General features: G+C 41.6%; 4 protein-coding genes across 9 annotated transcripts; 3 read left to right on the top strand and 1 right to left on the bottom strand.

Moving 5' to 3' along the window:
- Window positions 1–265: 265 nt before the first annotated feature.
- LOC115743656 lies at window positions 266–4,159 on the top strand. The gene is made up of 8 exons (XM_030678534.2): window positions 266–372; window positions 453–569; window positions 1,111–1,205; window positions 2,465–2,560; window positions 3,203–3,256; window positions 3,322–3,387; window positions 3,606–3,684; window positions 3,806–4,159. The coding sequence occupies exons 1-8, from the start codon at window positions 319–321 to the stop codon at window positions 3,881–3,883; spliced, it is 639 nt and encodes a 212-aa protein (XP_030534394.1). The 5' UTR covers window positions 266–318; the 3' UTR covers window positions 3,884–4,159.
- Window positions 4,160–4,221: 62 nt separating this feature from the next.
- On the bottom strand, window positions 4,222–7,803 carry LOC115743654 (SAC3 family protein C). 6 transcript variants are annotated; one of them, XM_048278609.1, is made up of 9 exons: window positions 7,341–7,803; window positions 6,808–6,908; window positions 6,448–6,669; window positions 5,923–6,153; window positions 5,745–5,830; window positions 5,532–5,628; window positions 5,137–5,229; window positions 4,874–5,028; window positions 4,222–4,660 (listed from the first exon to the last, which is right to left on the bottom strand). In XM_048278609.1, exons 1-9 carry the CDS (start codon window positions 7,711–7,713, stop codon window positions 4,651–4,653), a joined length of 1,368 nt encoding a protein of 455 aa, XP_048134566.1. In that variant the 5' UTR covers window positions 7,714–7,803; the 3' UTR covers window positions 4,222–4,650. The 6 variants fall into 6 exon arrangements, with proteins under 6 accessions (XP_048134566.1, XP_048134565.1, XP_048134563.1 ...); XM_048278608.1 differs by having other exon boundaries at window positions 4,222–4,726; window positions 4,874–5,021; XM_048278606.1 differs by having other exon boundaries at window positions 4,874–5,021.
- Window positions 7,804–11,060: 3,257 nt separating this feature from the next.
- Window positions 11,061–15,196, top strand: LOC115743825 (transcription termination factor MTERF2, chloroplastic-like). Its single transcript, XM_048278610.1, has 2 exons — window positions 11,061–11,111; window positions 13,652–15,196. The coding sequence occupies exon 2, from the start codon at window positions 13,872–13,874 to the stop codon at window positions 14,760–14,762; it is 891 nt and encodes a 296-aa protein (XP_048134567.1). The 5' UTR covers window positions 11,061–11,111; window positions 13,652–13,871; the 3' UTR covers window positions 14,763–15,196.
- Window positions 11,183–12,295, top strand: LOC125315056. The gene has a single exon (XM_048278963.1). It carries the CDS (start codon window positions 11,183–11,185, stop codon window positions 12,293–12,295), a length of 1,113 nt encoding a protein of 370 aa, XP_048134920.1.
- Window positions 15,197–20,469: the final 5,273 nt, after the last annotated feature.

Here is a 20,469-nt window from a genome sequence, read left to right as displayed (position 1 = left end):
GAATTTTTTTTTTTAAAATGATCATTCGCATCGCTTTAAAAAATAAATGAAAGAATAATATTTTCACCGTTAACAAAAATATCACAACAAAAATATTTAAATATATGATTGATTAATTATGTCAAACGAAATGATCGATTAATTTTAAATAAATATTCTAGAAATATTTTTTTTTTCCGAAGGAGTCTTAATTGTGTCTAATATAATCTTTATGCGTTACGGAAAAAATAATAAATGACTGAATCTCCTTTGGATTTACATATTTACATATCTGTCCACTCTTCCATAGTTTACGAATCTCTCTCTCTCTCTCCTCAAATGCTTCTCCTGCACAGAACCTCCTTCCTCTGCCTCGGCCTTCCCAAACCTCAGGTACTTCTTTCTCTATTGCCGGAATATCCTCATCGGTGATCGTAAATCGTGGTTCGTAACTCGATGTCGATGTCGATTAGTTCATCTTCGCAAGCGCTCCAAGGGATTCCGCAAGCGTTCGCTCGGATAAGGCGAAGGTTCTCCCCTTCGGTCGGTGCCGGTACCGACGGCTCTGCTCAGTTAACGGCGACGGCAATGTGAGTCCTGCTTTTGCTAGTAATGTTTTTCGATCTCGCGGAATGAGCACGAGTCGTGACTGACGTTGTGGTTCGCCGATGATGACACGATGATTGGCGAGGATTGGTTGGCCGTCTTTGAGGTCAATTTCGGTTAGGACATCCGTGGCACTAGGAGGATTGTGTTTTTGTAGTCTGCAGTCTGCACAGTCTTTTCATTGACCGGAAGTCAAGTCCTGTGCGGAGGACAGGCAGAAATGCTGGAACATCTGTTGCGGTCGCACGTGATTATGGCATGGAAAGGTGAGAGAACAAGCATTGATGGACGAGCAGATGAAAGATGCGCAGGATGAAGGAGACTGCTGAATTTTCTCGTTGAGGCATTGGTTTGAGTGATAGAGAACAATTTTCGAGTAGGAAAGCTGCACCTGACTATCATAGTTGTGATTATCGAAATATTGTTTGTTGTTAACCGATGAGATGTAATCTATTAGCTTTTATCGAAATATTTCTTTGGGAAATATGAGTCTATCATGTTCTCAGATACTCTTCTTCATTTCAGGCTTACAGTCCATCAGAGGCAGAAAGTAGCTGCCCCAATGAAGAAGGCATTGACCACAGTGGAAGACGCGAGGGCGGACCCCTGGCGTCGAATGAGTAATTACTGCCTCACTTATGATTTCGGAAATACGAGTCTATCATGTAGATCTGCTCTATGATAAACAAAATACGAGTCTATCTGAAACTGGCTATGTAAGAGCTACTACTTAACTGTTCAATTCAAGGAGGAACAGGAACCAAAGGATCACGACCTTTCAATGTTTGTTTATACTGGTGGGCGCTAGTTGTCAAAATTGCACTCGGGTTTAATAAAGACAATGCATTAGTTGTTCATTTCAACTGAACAGGATGAAACTTCCTCTCATCCTCGGGATTCCCTATACGGTAGTTCAATTGATTACTTTTAGTGATTTCATCTCATTAGTCGATGCTGCTGGACAGAACGACTCGTCTCATGTGATGTGGGAATAATACTAGCTCTTTCTTGGTTCGCGTGACATTGTTTTATTTTAGTATCGAAGATGTTGGACCACTTCAGATACGACAGAACAAATCGATATTGATATGGAACACAAGGTCCAATGAGTTTCTTTGCACTGCTTTATATGGATTTGCTCTTCTAAGGATGAGAATAAGTTTGGGAGTTTCTCTTAATGCACCTGGCTTTCAGATGCTATGGCTATCTTATTCCGCCAATGGGTGGGTCTGGGAGAGAGAGCAGAGCGTGGTTGACATGACGGACGGTATTGTGAAGTGAATAAATTATATTTTCCTTAATGGGACGGGATTTTCTCAACATGTCGTTGATGGCTTGCATGAGAATCTTATTGCAATGACAGTACTAGTGCTATTGTTATCTTTATCTAGTTTCAACGCACTCCTGTAAACACAAAAGCATATTATGATGACATCATACGAGTTCTAGATCGTTTGAGCCTTGATGTGTAAAAAGTGGATTCTGCTGGATTTCAGAAAGTCTGGATGGTCTGGATCCTTTTATTTAAGGTTTTTAAAATAGGATTGCATTTTTCTTGCTCGAGAAACGCTGGTGACAATGGCCAAACAAATAAGAAAAGAAAAGAAATGCCGGTAATGATCTTTCAGGGTTAATTAAACACTACTCTTTTGAACACTACTCCTTAAGCTTTATGTTTCGTTCTTCAAGCCTCTCAACAAGTCATGCTTACAGTTTGGTCTCTTTGTTGTTCTAGCCTTCACTAATTTCACCTTCCCAAAATGTTGATTTTCTTGGAAATCATCTCTATTCTTTAGCATGTGTAGTTTTACCTTTTCTTTCGAAATGTTCCTAGCATTTTCTTGAGTGCATAGTTTAATCTTCTTTCTTTTTTGGGTAGGACACTGAAGAAATTGAAGAGATATGGAATAGCTGGGATATTGTCCTATGGGTTGTTGAACACTGCTTACTACCTTTCAACATTTCTTCTGGTCTGGTGAGTGATGGACTTACATGTGGCATAATTGCTTGTCTTTTAGTCAGCACTGGAATCAGCACGTCTTGATATTAAATCCTTAAACATGAGGATTTTCCTTTAGGGGAGTGTAATTGCAGACATATAGTTAGTGGTGTAAAGTAAGTTAGTTTGTTTGAGCATCTAGCTTTTAATTTCCTGCATATGCATTGATAGATGAAACATAAAAGATGCGGGTTCACTCTACTTTGAAGGAGTATTTTACTTCACCAATGTCCGTTGATTTTTACTTTCATATATGAGAACTGTTAGCATCTTTACAAGCAACAACTTTTATCTGGATTTAATTCAATTGGAAACACCACTTAAATATACTAATTGAGAAGAAAAAGGCAAATAATATGTAAAGGTTGTTGAATGTCAGTACGGATGCAAAGATCTGTGTTCACAATATGGGTGCTGGTGCATGGTATGACACCTAATCACCTACTGTAATGACTTCTGCTAGTTCGTTGAACCTATCTTGCTGTGCATCTTTCCTCGGCGGAGAATAAGATTTAAATTAATATTTATTATGCATTCGTGACAACATTGAGACGATCCAATTTTCTTATGATCTAAATACATGATAGATATCATATGCTAATCTAAACAGTTCTACAGGTTTTACTTTGCACCGGCACCAGGAAGAATGGGCTACCTTGCTGCGGTTGAAAGGTATGCATCCTTTTGGTCATTTGGTGAGGATTAATATGGGATGTCACCATGTAAGGAACTTGCAGATTCATCAAGGTAATGGCCATGGTTTGGGCTGGAAGCCAAGTCACAAAGCTTATAAGAGCCGGAGGGTAAGCTGCTAGATTAGTATATTCTTTTATCTAACTAATCCTTATATGCTGGCAAGGTATACTAGACCTCAGCAAGACAAATCAACTTTGCGAATGATGATTCCCTGGGATTGTTTCTAAGCTTAATGATTATATGAGCGGTCTGTCTGTTGGCATTGTCCATTCTCATTCACTCCTGCAAGATATTAGTGAACATTGTTCAGTTGCTTCTCGTGCAGGGCCCTCGCTCTTGCGCCTTTTGTAGACAGAGGATTGTCCTGGTTTACTACAACATACAAATTTGAATCTCAGGAGAAGGTAGCTGAAACTTGAGTTCTCTGAACTCTGGCCATTTGTTTTCACAATTCTCCCGGTTCAACCGAAGTTTACTTCATTCATTCAGAGTTATGCACATGTTTGTCTTCAAAATTGTTTACAGGCATTCTTGGCAATCGTGGGTTTTTGCTTTGGCCTGGCCGTCTTGCTGTTTTTGGCTGTGACACTGATCTCAGCGTGATAATGCATTCTTTTTGTTGGGGACATGGTCGGTTTGTGGTCGAAGTTTCTTGTGATGGGGGAAGCGTTGCCAATCTCATGTTTGTACTGCAACTATATCCCAAGATGGTCCATAGTTCAAATGCAGCTTTAAGATAGAGCCCTCCCAAAGACCATGCAATTCATCGATTTGGATTGGATGCAGCCGGACTGATGCTTGTGTCCTGATGAAATTGAGAAGCGTAATTGGCTTCTTTTGCAAATGTTAAAGCTCAGAATTGTGCCACCAGCTCTTTCATTTTTCCGTTGACATCATAAGCCAACTGATGATGCATAGACACTTTCTGTTAATTCCCACGGTAACCAAGACAAGGAAGACTAATCCGTTATTAGCACAGTACGGAGATACATAAAGTCGAACTCTTGGGGCAGTCATGTACTTCACAAACGTACAGCTGACAGATGTGACACAAACATATCGAAGATTCAGATCAAACCATTTTTCTAAAGTGCCTATAGTTACAGCAACAATTTGAAAGGTAGGTAGCTTCTTGCTTTATTCTAGTAGACTCGGAGATGAACTGAGGATTGTCAGTCAGCCAAAAGGGTACCCTGGAGTACACCCTAGAGCTGAATCAATTTTAAGAGCTCTTTGGGATGGCAAGCGATGAGAACAGGTGAGATGGATACTGACTTTTGCCTCTCAGGCTGGATCTTTGTCACCTGAAGGCTGAAGATATCAAATGGTCATAGAAGATCCCACGCTTTTGAATTTGTCTTGCCAGCAATTTAGAGAGTCCTGAAAGAGCGAGTTCGCCCTAGATGAATGATCAATGTTCAGACTTTCTCTTCAGCTTCTCTCCCCCTAAAATAAGATAGACCCCAACGTGATGATCAGCAACAGAATTTAGACTCTATCAAAACTACGACACATTAACTTGCTGATAAAATCTCCCTAGAGAGAAGAAACGAACCTAAAAATTTGTCAAATTCCAAGATTTAATAAATTCACCTGCAAATATTTTCGAAACCTGAAAAGCCATACTTCCCATGTCCTGCCTTTGGATGATTGAAGGCCGGCTGTTTGGTGGGTAAAACCTTATTTCCCTGCTCGTCCAAGGAGGTCTCAAGGCCACATGCGATGCAGAATGACTCCACCTCTGATTCCTAGGGAAGTAAAAATTCTTCAATAAATTCATGGCGGAGAAAAAATCAGATAAAACAGACTCAGGGAGAGTTCATTAGTTAGTCAATCTATAAACAAGGAGGTCATACCTCCATCATCAGGAGATTAGACAGATGCGCTATGGGGTATGGATGAAGCTTGTAGCCACCATTATTAATGAGTAAAACAGCCAGAGCTCGAACCTTTCATAGTAAGCAAATTCATTACCAAAAAAAACGTTCAAAGGGGTTCAGTGACAAAATACTAGAAATAAATTTACACAACAGATCATAATCCAAACACAATTCATTCACTACTAAAGACAACTGCTTTGCAAAACAGGTCAATTCGAAAAATTCTGATGGTGAGCAAGAAAAGATGATGCCCATGACCTCTCCCTACGTTAAACAAGGGAATGAAGGACTCATATGGTAGGCCGGTTTTAGTTTATATGACTTCAATACCCAAAAAAGAGGCCATAAGAGAAACAGTATAGTTGAACCACCTTATCTATATAAGGTTCGAGGGCACAATACTGTAGATAGGAGGCCTCAGCTGCTATGGTACTAAAGAAGCACTTATAATTGTCCGTCCTGAAGTATCTGCCAAGTGGAAATTATTTCTGCAAGCTCAGCTTATGCTATTTACACAAAAAAACATCATGCAAAGCAGTGTTCAACAAATAATGAGGTTCCAAGATAGATAGGAAATAAAATACCTCAAAATTCTTCTGGCAAAAGTCATTTCTTTAGACTTGATAACAGGTGTAGGCACACGACGGAACCACAGAGAAAGTCTCTCACCCTGTCAGTGAAGGAGGAAGTGGCTCTTACTCATCCAGGGCCCAAAAATATGAAGAATTAACAGTATAAGACAAAATCAACTTATATTCAAACCTCTGGAAGGCTTTCGGAATTTAGACAAAGCAGCACATAAAGTGAGCGATACTCTGGTTCGTTCTTGTGCATAGAGTTATGATCTCGATTCAGATCATAAAGATTGTATAAAGATGTCAACACCTTTGCTAGCTGCTCCATATTGAGGTGATGCAATGAAGAGATATTGAAACTGTTGGGTCCACTGCTACTGAGTCTAAGCTTGTGGTGAGAAATGACATGAAAATTAACCTGCAAGAACATAAAGACAGACAGACAGACAGGGAACCATGTCATTCTAAAGTAAAACCCAGAAAGCTTTAGATTGTCAATTGCAAGAGGAATCATATCGCCGCATCATCTTTCCATTCGATTAGATACCAGCATCTTGACTGTGCCTAGTAAAATTCTTATGTGTTTAAAAGTTTAGTTTTGTTCAACTTTCATGTTCTCCAAGTAAATGCTTGAAACATGAGTCAATCGGATGGTTTACAGCCCCAGGAAGAATCAGGGAAATGTGCAGAAGTCTCACCAAGAGGGCCGTACCATTTTCTCATACATATGAATCGCTCTCTTGTCAAGAATATCCTGCATGCTCAGGTCTTGTCTTATGGAACGTGTTCTGTCAAATATGAAGTCATGAACTGTTTCAAAAGGCTCTGGTGTAGAATTCATCAAGTTCATAAGGTAGTCTAGAGTGCTTCCCAGCACTGAGAGAGGTCGAATATCCGATAACTGCACATGCCTCGTGGATATTGTTCTGCAAAACTAGAGACATTGAAGCAAGGCAATTTCACCATTTAAGTCACATAAGTTCTATGTCTGGGGAAATTTCCGGAACAGTTCTTTAGTATTTTTCAAAGAAGTTACAACCTTCGCTGGAAGTAAAAGCGAAGCAAAGTTTACCTTTTTGACAGCAAGTTCGGGAGATGTTTTAGCCGGATTACCATGCAACCTCTCAAACACAGCTAAATCGCGTAACCGTTCACGCTGGGCCATCTCCCCCACTGCAATATGTGACAAAGATATCGCAGGAAATACAACACAATGCTGAATAGCTATACACCTAACATAGGAATCTGAACCCCAGACAAGGGTAAGGCATTCACACAGCTATCCTCAGCTCCCCTGCACTTGTGCAAGAGATTTCATGACTGGGACCATTTAAAAGGCACCTCAAAACTCCACTTGAGTAACTTGAATTGGACTAAACACGCCATGCCGTTGAAAACTGCGACCAAACGTTTTTCGCCGACCAAGTCATTTGGCCTAAATGTAGTAGCAGAAGGCAGCAATCTTCCGATCCTAAATATCGTATCTCATCTGACGACTTTGATGCTAAGGGACCACAGCACTGATTTAGCCCGACCCATCATGCAATTCCTAAAGAGAGTGCGACACAGCAATAAAAGATCACCAAAAGCAGAGAGTTTTACAACTACCAGGGCACATGTAAGGGCAAGTCCCAACCGCGGACGCGAATTCACGAGAGTCTCGCGCATTCTCTCCATCTTGATGATGCTGGTGCTGTTCTTGCTGCTCCCGAATGCCCATTGAGCTTCTAGTGCCGGCCGCAGAGGCACGCTCATCGATCGATCTCGCGAGACTTCGAGGCTCGTCCCAGGTCGTCGCGTCTCCGGAATCGAGGCCCGAATCTTCCCGATGACGCGCTCGAGCATCGCCACTAGCCCTGTTAGGAGGTCGATAGCGCGACTTGCGGTTGGATGAGTGGCTTGAAGAAGACGAAGAAGAAGAAGACAATGGGTTGCGACGAGGGTTTTGCTGCTGCTGGTTCTTCTGCCTTCTCTCCATGGTCTACGAGAGAATTTCTCCCTCGATCGGGGATTGAATTGAAACATCAACCAACAAGAAAGGGGGGCTTCCACAAAAACAAGTCCACTTCGGACATTGCACTTCCTCATTTTTCAAATCAAGATGCTTCATTTCTAAATTTGATTAATTGGAGCTTATATATTCATCATCGTCGGAGCCAGCAAGAACATGACATGAATTCCCCCGCCCTTTTTTAATATTTTTTTTTTACTTATAACGAGCACCTGAGTAATGTATGAGCCTAGAATTTGAGAAAGCAAGAGCATGTAACAACAATTGGAGAAATGAAATTTCTCGATTCAAATACCACATTTGATCTTTTCGCGTTAAAACTCTTTTCATTCCTGACGATAACGTAACCCCCAATAAATCAGATTGAAAAAAAAATGCAAATTCAAGAATTTGATTAAACGAATAAAAAATTTTGAGGCTTAATAGATGAAAATGTGCAAATTTAGGGATAAAAAAAATGGAATTCTACTTAAATTATCTTCTCAAAAAAGCATCGATTCTCGGACAATTTAATATCTATTTAATTGTTATCAATAGGCATACATATCAATTAACATGATAAGTACAACTAACATGCACGACAAATGATGGCAACATTCATACTTACGAGGTCGAGTATTCTTGATGTGCAAGGTGTCTTCTTTCTCGATCTCTATCATCACCGATGCCGATTTTCTTGCAGAATTCAATCTCTCTCTCTCTCTCTCTCACACGCACACAAAAAACTTTGAAGAGGACTTGGTTTAAGGTTTTTTTCACTCTATTGCAACGATTGGACTCCATCCTCTATCGATGTAGCTGTCGTGACAACGATGTTGGCCTTGAGAAATTCATCTTAAGGATGAAGGGGATCATGCTCGTCATTATCAACTTGCTTAGATCAAGATCGCCTTCGATCTAGTTGGTCCTTGAGAACGACGACCCCGCTTTCTCAAGCGAGCCTTCATGAGCACAATCCATGTGATGATCTACTTTCACAAACTCAAGTTTGGTTGCAAACATGCAAACATAGAGACTCCCAATCTTTTCTTTCTTCTCTACTAAGATGCAGATAATGTAACCTATAAATCATCTTTCAAATTTCTCCTTCTCCATAGACAAAAATCCTATTTTTGTCCCATACCAAACAAAATGGGAAAAGAAGGTTAGTTGAATTTTACGTAGAGCAATGATTTCACAAATTGAACGAGTGTGATTGTACTCGATCTCCGGTCCAAAGATCTATATAAGTATTTCTCTAAATTGAGAATAGAATTTAAGGTTTTATTTATTTTGAGAAAAATAAATTATAAAAAAATATTTTTATTGTTTACGAAAATATATAGATATAAATTATTATAGATAATAAAATATTTTTATTAATTAATTATTTCAAGCTATTGGTAATTTTTTTAAAAATATTTTAAAGTGATCTGAAGCTCCGACAGTTGCCCACCCACAGGAAGGAAAAAGCTCGGCGACATGGAAAATCAGAGGAATCGGATCATCACCTTCATCTTCTTCCCCGTAATGCGATTCCCAGTAACTTGAATCCTGAAGCTAACCCATTTGAATCTGGAATTTTGATTCCCACAATGTTCAGCTTTTTCAATGGAAACCTCTACTCCGTCTTCCCCAAACGCCTTTCCGTAACACGGTCTACACTTCTCAAAGCTCCATATTCGTCGCCGTCGTCGTCTTCGTCGTCATTGCTTGATCGCCTCGTGGAATCGCTTGGTCTTCCCTTAGAATCCGCTGTTTCGATCTGTAAGAAGCTCAAAGTCGACAGAACGGTCCCAGACGACATTGAAAGCGCCGGTTCCGTGCTTGGGTTCTTGAAATCCTGTGGCTACGACGGAGCACGGCTCGCGAAATTGGTCACGAAACGGCCGTCGCTTCTCCTATCGAATGTGGAGCCGACTCTGACGCCGCAGATGCAGTTCCTCCGCGAGAGTGGAGTATCGGATTCAGTCTTGCTCAGCGCGATGGATGTGAACCCCGCAGTCTTCAACAAAAAGCGTGGATTCGTTCTTGAAACCGCAGATTGATTTCCCCAAGAAGTATCTCGGGGAGCTCGGATGCGTTCGATACCGCCATCAGGCGCAATGTGCGGCTCTCGACTGCTAATCACAGGCGTAATCTGGGACCGAACATCAAGCTCTTGATGAGCCAAGGGGGTAAGCATCGACGAAATCTCGCTGTTGATGATTCGGCAACCGAGAGCTCTGATGCACAAGGTCGATACTCGATAGGACAGCTTCCGTTGTCGAATCTGTGAAAAAGGTCAGGGTTGGAGCCTGTGTCGATGAAGTTTGTAAAACGCTGCGAGAGTGATGTTGTCGATGAAGGAGTCGACGTGGCATAACAAGGTGGAATTTTTTAAGAGCTTTGGGCTGGTGTCTAGATGATATCGTGTCTATGTTCAGACGATATCCCCGTTTCTTGACTGCTTCGGAGAGCACTTATACAAACTCGAAGCTTACTACTGACATAGGATAAATCTTACGTGACATATAACGGGAATTTGCTGACGCGTGTATAGATGTATTGACTTGGTTTGAACATCGATCCATCCCTTTTTAATTTCAAAGGCGTACTCTAAAATGGGTTAAAATTTTTGTTTTTTTTTTGGTTCCAAAAAATAATTCAAATTGGAAAGCTATCAAATGTTATATGTTGTGGCAAGTAATAACATGGGTCTATAAAGAAGTAAAGTTTGTGAATGCTATGTTTACTTCTGTTAAAGTGAAAATATATCAAAAAATCCAAAACTATATTCACCTTGACAAATTTGTCCCGTAACTTTTTTTTAATTTTTTTGTGACATAAATCATTTCATAAGTCGATTGCAACACATTTGCCCTAAACTTTTTTGTTCTGACATGAACAAATTCAAACTCGTACCTTGCGTCAAATTCATCCTCTGTCGAGATTTCAATAGATGATTTTTCACCCAAAACGACATCGTTTTTTTATTTCTCTCAAGTCATGTGAGCGTCGAGTTAACACGGTTCGCCTTTTGTCGTCCATATATAGGTAGATTTCGAAGGGTGCTCATGATGAAACCTAGACGGACGGTACACGTGCCGGGTACAAAATATTGGAAATTCTTTGATGTCATAAGAAAGTATAGAATAAATTTGCTGTTATAATTTGAAATGTTTGGTGGATTTTGCCCTTTTTAAAAAGAAAGGACGAGGAGAGAGAGAGAGAGAGCGCGCGCGCGCTTCAACGGATACGCATTGGCGAAACGGAAACCCTAAAACACAGAATCCCAATCTGCCTTTTCCACAAAGCAGAAGAGCCGGCGGCCATGAAACATCAGATGTCCGAATCGCATTAGCAGAGGAACAATCACTTCTCAGTTCTCACGGTCGCGGACTGAGGTAAGTTCGACCTCCATTTCGCACGAACCCTTGAGCGATTTTCGCGCATCGCACCGGCTTCTGCCCCCGAAATGTTCAAAGTTTCCGCTAAAAATCTCTTCTTGCTCTCCCTAAAGCGCTTCCTGGGAACATCGGCCGCGTTGTCTTGTTCGTCGTCGTCGTCGCTGCCGCTGATTGATTGTCTTGTGAAGTCGCTTGGTCTTCCTTTGGAATCCGCCCTTTCCGTCTCCCAGAAACTCGGTGCCCGCCGAAACGGCGTCGAAAGAGCCGATTCCGTGATCAAGTTCCTGCGTTCCTGCGGATTCGGCAAAGCGCAGATAGTGAAATTGGTCATTAACGGGCCGTCGCTCCTCCTGTCGAATGTGGAATCGAATCTCAAGCCAAAATTAGAGTATTTCCGTGATGAGATCGGAGTGTCGGATTCGGTCTTGCTCGGCGCAATTGCTGGGAACAGTAGGTTTTTTGGTAGAAGCTTGGATTCGTACTATAAGCCACAGATTGATTTCCTTAAGAAGTATCTGACGACCTCCAATGCGTTGGATATTGCGATTAAGCGCTGTTCCTGGCTTTTAACTGTAGACCGCAAGTATTTATTGGAACCTAATATCGATCTCCTGATGAAGGAGGGAGTGAGATTTGATGATGTAGGGATTCTGATGCTGTATCAACCTAGGACATTAGTGACAAAGGTTGAGAAGATGGCTTCTGCTGTTAAAGCCGTCAAGCGTCTCGGGATGGAACCATCCTCGGCGAAATTCATACACTGTCTCAGGGTGATGTTGTCGATGAATGAGTCGACTTGGCATAAGAAGGTCGACAATTTCAAGAGTTTGGGTTGGTCGCAAGAGGAGTGCTGGTCCATGTTTGTGCGTCGCCCGTCCTGTTTGGCTCTTTCCGAAGAGAAGATTAGGAGGACAGTTGATTTTTATTTGAACACCGCATCGATAGCTCGGGAGGTTATCTTCGGTAAGCCTTTGCTTCTTCAGTTTTCAGTCGACAAAAGGCTTCGTCCAAGGCATGGTGTGATTACAGTTCTGCGGTCCAAGGGCCTCCTTAAAAAGCAAAATTCCATTGTAAAGCCGTTCCAACTATCTGAGAAGATGTTCTTGGAGAAATACGTGATGAAGCACCTGGAACGAGTTCCGCATCTGATGGAGATGTACAGGGCCTCCACCGCCGCATGAAAGAGTCATCTGGTCTAGAAAATCAAGGACTTCAATTTATCGCCTCCACAGGAGCTGATTGTCGAGGTGGAAGTCCTGTCTAGTTTGATCGGAAGCTTGGTGGAATGTTTGCATCAAAGCAGGAGGAGATCTGCGATTTTACTCACGGCGTCTATTGGGCGATTCCCCCCGCCTGTTAGAATCGCCATAATTTGACGCATTCAGATAATGGTGTAACCCCTTGGAAACATTGTTATTGCAGGTAAGAACAGGGTTTCTAGAAGGCGGTATGATTAATTGCTCTGCTCTCCGCTGTTGATGAATTGCTCTGCATCTGAACCTGCTAAAAGCATCATTCTCTGGACGCTCTTGTCATGCAGGTAATGCTTGTGAATGAGAATCATGGCAGTCTCCGGACGATGTCCTGTCTTGAGGACAGGATGTAAGAGCTCCATTTACTTTGGTTAGATTCAAGGAGAAACTCTGTCGTTATGACGTTTCTTGCAAAGCAGCGGCTCGCCCTAAGGGGAATCCCATCGCGTTTGGTGCATCGCTGGGTATCGTGCATGATTTACGTTCAACAATGGCCATCATTCTCTGCAGTCACAAATGCACAATCCACCAAGACCTTCACTGTCACCGTCCACAGTCGAAGAAGAAGTCGATCGCATGTCCGTTCTTTCTTTTCAAAGTTCAATTAGCCATCCCCGATAATGCTCAGGGCCGCTGCGCCCTCCTCCGCCATGACTCGCCTCATATATAATTAATAGCCAAGATACTCGTTTCCGACTTTCCTATGCTACTTACTTTTCCTGCATGCGATTTCGACCATCCAATCTTAGGTATTGTACGAGTCGGTCTGGGATCGGAGGTTCTTTGGCATCAAGGCTCTGCTTGTGGAGGAGTTTAGCAAAACGGGAAAAAGAAGATTTAGTTTTCTCTCCGATTTTTTCACAACTCAATGAAATCAGTGATAAAGTTTGGCAAAAAAACACATGAAATAGTGACAAATTATATATATATAGAGCTAGTGAAATCGACACACAATTTTTGACCTTAAAAGAAAAAATCAGAACAAATTTTTCGAAATTCGAAAAGAGCAACGGCTATTGACATGACGAAAAATTCACGTTTTTGGCGAAACCCTAGAACAGAACCCGACCTCCTCCTCCTTCCAGAGAGAAAGCAGAAGAGACTCGAAAAGCAGGGGAGGAGGCGGCAATCCCTTCTCACGGCCGCCGACTGAGGTGATTTCAAGTTTCCATCCTCTCGAAACCGAGAACCCTTTTCGCATTGTACCCATCACCGTGCTTCGATCCCTTCTGAGATTCCACAGATGTTCAGAGTTTCAGCTAAAAATCTCTTCTTGTTCGCCCAAAAGCGCTTTCTTGAAACGTCGGCCGCGCTCCTTAAACCTCCGAAATCGCCGTCGCCGTCTTCCTCATCGTCAGTGGTTGATTGTCTCGTGAAATCGCTTGATCTCCCTTTGGCGTCCGCTGTTTCAATCTCTCGGGAGCTCGGTGCCCGCCAGAATGTCGTCGAAAAGGCCGATTCCGTGCTTAGGTTATTGCGTTCCTGCGGATTCGGCAAAGCGCAGATGGCTAAATTGGTCACTAATGGACCGTGGCTCCTGCTGTCGAATGTGGAATCGAATCTCAAGCCCAAATTGGAGTATTTCCGTGGAATCGGATTATCGGAATCAGTCTTGTTCACTGCAATAGCTGGGAACAGTAAGTTCTTTAGTAGAAGCTTGAATTCGTACTATAAACCGCAGATTGATTTCCTCAAGCAGTTTCTGATGACCTCCAATGCGTTGGATATTGCGATTAAGCGCTGTTCCTGGCTTTTAACTGTTGACCGCAAGTATTCTCTGGAACCTAATATCGATCTCTTGATAAGGGAGGGAGTGAGAGTTGATGATGTAGGGGTTCTGATGCTGTATCAACCTAGGACATTAGTGATGAAGGTTGAGAAGATGGCTTCTGTTGTTAAAGCTGTCAAAGGTCTTGGAATGGAACCGTCCTCTGCGAAATTCATACACGGTGTCAGGGTGATGTCGTCCATGAATGAGTTGACTTGGCATAAGAAGGTCGAGAATTTCAAGAGTTTGGGTTGGTCTCAAGAGGATTTCTTGTCCATGTTTGTGCGTTGCCCACACTGTTTGGCTCTTTCTGAAAAGAAGATTAGGAGGGCAGTGGATTTTTATGTGAACACAGCATCTGTAGCCCGAGAGGTTATAGTCAGTCAGCCTCTACTTCTTCAGTTTTCAGTTGACAAAAGGCTTCTGCCAAGGCATAGTGTGATTACAGTTCTGTCGTCCAAGGGCCTTCTTAAAAAGGGCAAACCTGTAACGCCGTTTAGACTACCTGAGAAGTTGTTCGTGAAGAGATACATCTTGAAGCATGTGGAACGAGTTCCGCATCTGATGGAGATATACAGGGGCTCTGCCACTCCACAAAAGTGCTCCATAGAAAATCAGGGGTCTTAAATTGATCGCCTCCCATGAGTTCAGGGTCGTGTTTGGCAATCCTGTCTATCTGATTGGAAGCCTGATTGAATGTTCAAATCACAGCGGGAGGGGACTTGAGACTTCTGATATACTTGCAGCATCTATTGGGTGATTCTCCTGCCTGTTGATTCATCATAATTTGGCGCAATCAGATATTGAAACGCTATGCAAACATTAGTTTGCACGTAAGAACAGAGTTTCGAGAAAGGCGGTACGATTAACTGCTCTCTGCTGTTAAATTGCGCACTGAATCTGAATCTGCTGACGTCATGCTCTGGACACTCTTGTCATGCCGGCATGTTTGATGTTTGATGAGACTTATAGCAGCCTCGGGACGATGTCCTGTCTAAGGACTAGATGTAAGAACTCCAATTATTTCGGTTGGTTCAACGAAAAACTGTCATTATGAGGTATCTTTTGCAATGCAGTCTCTCGCCCTTGAAAGGGGAATCCCTTTGCGTTCAGCTCATTGTTCTTTTTGGGAATTCATGCTTTTTGGCAACAAAGCCAACATTCTCTGCAGTCACAAATTCACAATTCCTAAAACCTTTAAGCTGCGTTGGGTCGTCCAAATAAAAGTCAGGTAGGATATAGTTATCCTATCCTGTGTTAGGTAGCTATAGAGGATAGGATAAAGTCTGATATAGAAGGGATATAGATAGGATAAAAAATTCCTAGGGAGAGGGGTGGGATAGATCGGGATAGGATTTCTCTTGTTCAACTATTTTTAAGAAAGCCCTACATTCTCCTTTTCCTTCTCCATCATTCACACGCACGACTCTCTCACATCGTAGTCGAAATGTCTTCTTCTCCGTAGCTCTAATCGGACGAATTCAAGTTCCATATCCGGCGAGGAGCCATAGGCGATTTTGCTTCCTCGCAAAGTTGCGTCTCTCTCTCCCTCTTTCTCTCTCCTCTCGTTTCTTTTTTGCTTGCGAATTCTTGTCTATGTTGGAGTCTTGTTGTTCGGTTCTTGGTGAATCGAAACATGCCATCGTTTTTCTTGTGGTTGCCCAGTCAATTGAGAAATCAGTGTGTCTCGTCTCATCTCGTCTCGTCTGTCTTATTACTTTGCGTACAAACACATCTTACAATTACTTGCTGTTATTAAGCTTCATATATCTAGCTATTTTTATACCAAAAAATTTCTATAACGATTGAGATCACTTCATACAAGAAGAAAATTTCTACAACAATTGAGATCACTTCGTACAAGATCAATGCTAGCCAGAAAGAATTAGTCTGAGCAAACAATCTACTTCCTTTTGGCCATAGAGTAAACAATCTACTTAGCTTGAGGCAGATCTTGAATTTGGAATCTAGGATAGTCTTAGAGAGAGACGGGTGGAGTTTGTTTAATTACATTTGAGGATCTGACATTTAATTAATAATCTATTGGTAGTTCCTGATGGGGCCTTCTTATGGTTAGAGAGTTGATGATTTATGCACTCATGATTTCTGTGGTACATTGCAGTTCATCCATGTTAAGTTATTGATGATCTACTACTTCTAGAAAAGTAAGGAATTGTAGGAATGTCAGGTTTGCTAAAATAAAAGGGTTGCTTTATGATGACCCGAGGTCCATGATTAAGTCAAGATAACTGCACCTTTACAAATAGGATGACTGGAATGTTCTACTCTGCTTAGCTTTAATGTGCGAACTTCATGCATTGAGTTGCTCTTTTACTGTTAAAACCTGCAATGTTGGTTTAATGTAATCGAAGTCGTTGTTATTTTTTCATCTTTTGAATGATGAACCAAGGGGTACCCACCCCTGTGCTAAAATTGCAACACTTATACGTAAAACAGATTGCATTTAATATTCCAACGGACTAGAAGTATAAAATTGGTCTTCCTGCTATACCAAAAGAGAAAGATGTGTGAAATAGCATTTTAAAGTTGCTTCAATGATTGTTAGCTACCTAAACATGTGGTGCTGCAGGCTCTCTCTTGGCTTTTGGTTCTTGATTCACCCTTAAATGTTTATGCTCTCAATGTGTCTCTATTGTATTTGCCCTTTCTATTTGGTATGGCGAAATTCTTTTGATATATAGCTTGTAGAAATTTGATTTAAATTTGTTCGATTCGTGTTCATGCCTACTGTCCATGTCCATTCGTTATTCAAACAACAATCACCAAAGCTTGTTTTTGTTTAGGAATGGAAAGTAGAGATTTTAGTCAAACTCAATGGAAGGGGAACAAAGAGAGACCGACGTGTATGGATGGTTGATGAAGAAAATGCGCTTCTAGATGGTCTTGAAGAACTAGTTGCGCGAGGAGTGAAAGATGATAACGGCTTCAAAGAGTGGTTACATGATTCTGTTAGAGAAATGGTTTGAAGAAATGCTCCCTAATTCTGGCATCAATAATCTTCACATAGAGTCGAACAATTTCTTGTGAACTTCTTGTGGTTTGAGAACATTCATCTATTTCTTCGATTCAAGGAGAAGATAGGAAGATATTTGTGGAACTACTACTTCAAGAGATGATGGATGGGAAAGACTGATGATTTGTTTTCTAAATGGGTAACTTAGTGTGAAGTTTGGAGCTTGGTTTATAGTTTGTGTGGTATTAAGTGAGTTAGGCAGGGTTGGAGCAATGAGTCACAGTACACTTGTGCGAGTTGGAAAGGGAAAGTTGTACCTAATTTTGTCTATAAGTAATTGCTATGTTGCCTTTGTTGTTTTATGAAAATGACAACGTTGAACAAATGTTCTTTTTGCTATATCTCGGAATCATATATGTTATGAATGTGCTATTTTTTGTGAAGTTTAGAGCATTTTTTTATAGTTGTTGTGGTGTTTAAAGAATTAAGTAGGGTTGCTATTTCTTGGAATAATAATGTCAATATTTTTCGTGGACGGTACGTAGGGGCATATATGTTATTTATATGGATATCCAATTTCTACCAAACAATGGATGTGATAGGATATAAAGATATCTCACTTTAAATTCGTAGTCCACCAAACAGTAATTATAATATGACAAAATTTCCGGATTTCTTATCCTATCCTATTCAGTCTTATTCTAACTAAAAATCTGGGCAACCAAACGCAGCCAGTATCACCGGTAGAAGAAGAAATTCATCCCTTCCTTTTCAAAATCTAATTGGCCACCAAAGATAATGCGAGAAGCCTTCCAATATGGACGATACTCAAGGCTTCCCCAATGACTCACTGTATATCGAATAGCCAAGATACTCGGTTCCAACTTCCCTAGGATACTAATATATGCCATGTCAACAATCGCATCTCTCCTGGTATGTAGATATCGAGCTTGTTGCACGGACTAGGATTGGAGGTTATTTGGCCTCCATAATGTCTGCTGGGGAGATTAGCAAAACGGGAAAAAGAAGAAATGTCTAACCAAAAGAGCGAGTAGCAACCGAAGCATGACCAGGACTGGGAAATGCTCTTGGTCAAAGTGAGTCTGATTGCAGTTGCACAGACACCATTGCACCTGTTGATCAAAACATCCAGGTATTAGATTGTAACAACAGATGGTGGAAATCTAAATGAATTTCTCGATGTACTGCATCAGAAATTGAAACACGAAAGAACCCGATTGTGAAGATTAAACTCTGCCCAGTTTCTTGCTTGCAGCTTTGTTTAGGCAAAAAATAAGGGTATGTGCCCCAAATTCAGTTGCTTGGTGATGAACAAACAAACAGAGAGTTTCGGTGACATGTGCTTCTCGTTTCCATAAAATCTCAATGAGATGCAAATAACACTGAGCAATACTGTATCTTTAGTTTTTGGTCAAGGCGGGTTGCAAGCCCACTGATATAGTCAATGCGTTCTCATGCAAATGCTTCTATTTTTATGTCACCTGCTTAAATTGCATGGTCGATCTATCTATATCAATTAGCTGTTCATCTGAATGTTACAACGAGGTATAAAGAGAACTTTAGAACGGAGTCGCATTGATTTCTCGCAGATCAATGAATTTGAGTTTTCTCAAGCTCGGAGCAAAGTTTATAAGAAAGGACAATAGTGTAATGTGATTCCAATGGCAAGGCACTACTCAAATCACCATCTTATGAATGATAGGAGCAATCAAATTCAAGTTTTTTGGGCATCATAAATTCATGTTTTTGGCAAACCCAAGAACAGAATTCTGACTCGGAAAGCAGAGGAGGCAATCACGTCTCATGGTCTCCGGCTAAGGTAAATTCAATTCCCATCTGCTTGAATCCCAGAACCCTTTTCACATTGCACCAGTCACCGTCCTCCGATCCATTCTGATCCTGCAAATGTTCTGAGTTTCAGCTAAAAATCTCTTCTTGTTTGCCCAAAAGTGCTTTCTCAAAACATCGGCCACGCTCCTTAAACCTCTGAAATCGCCGTCGCCGTCGCCGTCTTCCTCATTGTCATTGGTTGATTGTCTAGTGAAATCACTTGATCTTCCTTTGGAGTCTGCTGTTTCTATTTCTCAGAAATTCGGTGCCTGCCAAAATGCTGTTGAAAAGGCCAATTCCGTGCTGACTTTGGAGTATTTCCATGAAATTGGATTTATCGAAATCAGTCTTGCTCAGTGCAATAGATGGGAACAGTAAGTTCTTTCTCAGAAGCTAGCCGCAGATTGATTTCCTCAAGAAGTATCTGTGGACCTCCAATGCGTTGGATATTACAATTTAGCGCTGTGCCTGGCTTTTAACTGTTGTTAGCAAAGTATCTTTCGGAACCTTATGGATCTCTTGATAAGGGAGGGAATGAGATTTGATGTAGTGGTTCTGATGCTGTATCAGCCTAGGACATTAGTGATGAAGGCTGAGAAGATGGCTTCTACTGTTGAATCCATCAAAGGTCTTGGAATGGAACCATCCTCTGCAAGTTTTATACAAGATGTCGGTGAGGTTGTCGATGAATGAGTCAACTTGGAACAAGAAGGTAGAGAATTTCCGTAGTTTGGGTTGGTCTCAAGAGGATTTCTTGTCCATGTTTGTGCGTCGCCCACGCTGTTTGGCTCTTTCTGAAAGAAGATTAGGACGACAGTGGATTTTTATCTGAACACACAGCATCTGTAGCCCTAGAGATTATAGTCAGCCAGCCTCTACTTCTTCAGTTTTCTGTTGACAGAATGCTGCGGCCAAGGCATGGTGCGATTACATTTTTGTGAAGACATGCAGGGCCTCTGCCCCTGCAGAAAAGAGTATTCAATAGAGGATCAGGGTCCTTAACTTGATCTTTTCTACAGGAGCTGATTTTCGTGCTCCTGTCTATTTGATCGGATGTTCGCATCAAAGCCGGAGGCAACTCAAAGCTCCCCATGCAATTGTATCCGAATTTTTGCCATAGAGATTGAATTGGAAGACGCATGGATCTGTCGTAAGCCGTGGGCCAGACTTTGAGGACAGTTTTCAGCATCCATCACCTCCATCTCGCTCCTATGGTGGGTGCTAAGCTAGATTTAGCAAAACATGTCATGCTATGAAATCTAGTTGAATGGGCAAGTGAGGATTGATGTGTCCATCATGTGATTCTGCATCAGGAATCTTCAAGGGCGAAGTTGCAAAGGTTGAAGGTTACATATTAACTCTGGATGTGCAAAAAATCTGTGCCCAATTACGGCCTGCGGATTGTTTAGCAAAAGATATGGGATGTGCGCCGGTTCAGTTGTTTAGTCAGGGAAGCAACAAATTTTCGGTGTCCTGCAGTCCGCGCCGGTTCGAACCATTTCCCTAGAC

This window comes from Rhodamnia argentea, chromosome 5 (genome assembly GCF_020921035.1).
Source record: "Rhodamnia argentea isolate NSW1041297 chromosome 5, ASM2092103v1, whole genome shotgun sequence".
Taxonomy (NCBI): domain Eukaryota; kingdom Viridiplantae; phylum Streptophyta; class Magnoliopsida; order Myrtales; family Myrtaceae; genus Rhodamnia; species Rhodamnia argentea.
The sequence above is the reverse complement of the archived record's forward strand: the minus strand, read 5'-3'. Positions and strand labels throughout refer to the sequence as shown.

What these genes read in the sequence shown, in the direction of transcription:
- LOC115743656 (XM_030678534.2), top strand. Translation starts at nt 319, where the DNA reads ATGCTTCTCCTGCACAGAACCTCCTTCCTCTGCCTCGGCCTTCCCAAA. An exon ending in TCGGCCTTCCCAAACCTCAG is followed by an intron (nt 373 to 452) that starts GTACTTCTTTCT and finishes GATGTCGATTAG; the next exon opens with TTCATCTTCGCAAGCGCTCC. An exon ending in CAGTTAACGGCGACGGCAAT is followed by an intron (nt 570 to 1,110) that starts GTGAGTCCTGCT and finishes TCTTCATTTCAG; the next exon opens with GCTTACAGTCCATCAGAGGC.
- LOC115743654 (XM_048278606.1), bottom strand. Translation starts at nt 7,713, where the DNA reads ATGGAGAGAAGGCAGAAGAACCAGCAGCAGCAAAACCCTCGTCGCAAC. An exon ending in CCCTTACATGTGCCCTGGTA is followed by an intron (nt 6,909 to 7,340) that starts GTTGTAAAACTC and finishes CACATATTGCAG; the next exon opens with TGGGGGAGATGGCCCAGCGT. An exon ending in GGTTTCGAAAATATTTGCAG is followed by an intron (nt 4,661 to 4,873) that starts GTGAATTTATTA and finishes TCGCTCTTTCAG; the next exon opens with GACTCTCTAAATTGCTGGCA.
- LOC125315056 (XM_048278963.1), top strand. Translation starts at nt 11,183, where the DNA reads ATGTTCAAAGTTTCCGCTAAAAATCTCTTCTTGCTCTCCCTAAAGCGC.
- LOC115743825 (XM_048278610.1), top strand. Translation starts at nt 13,872, where the DNA reads ATGGCTAAATTGGTCACTAATGGACCGTGGCTCCTGCTGTCGAATGTG.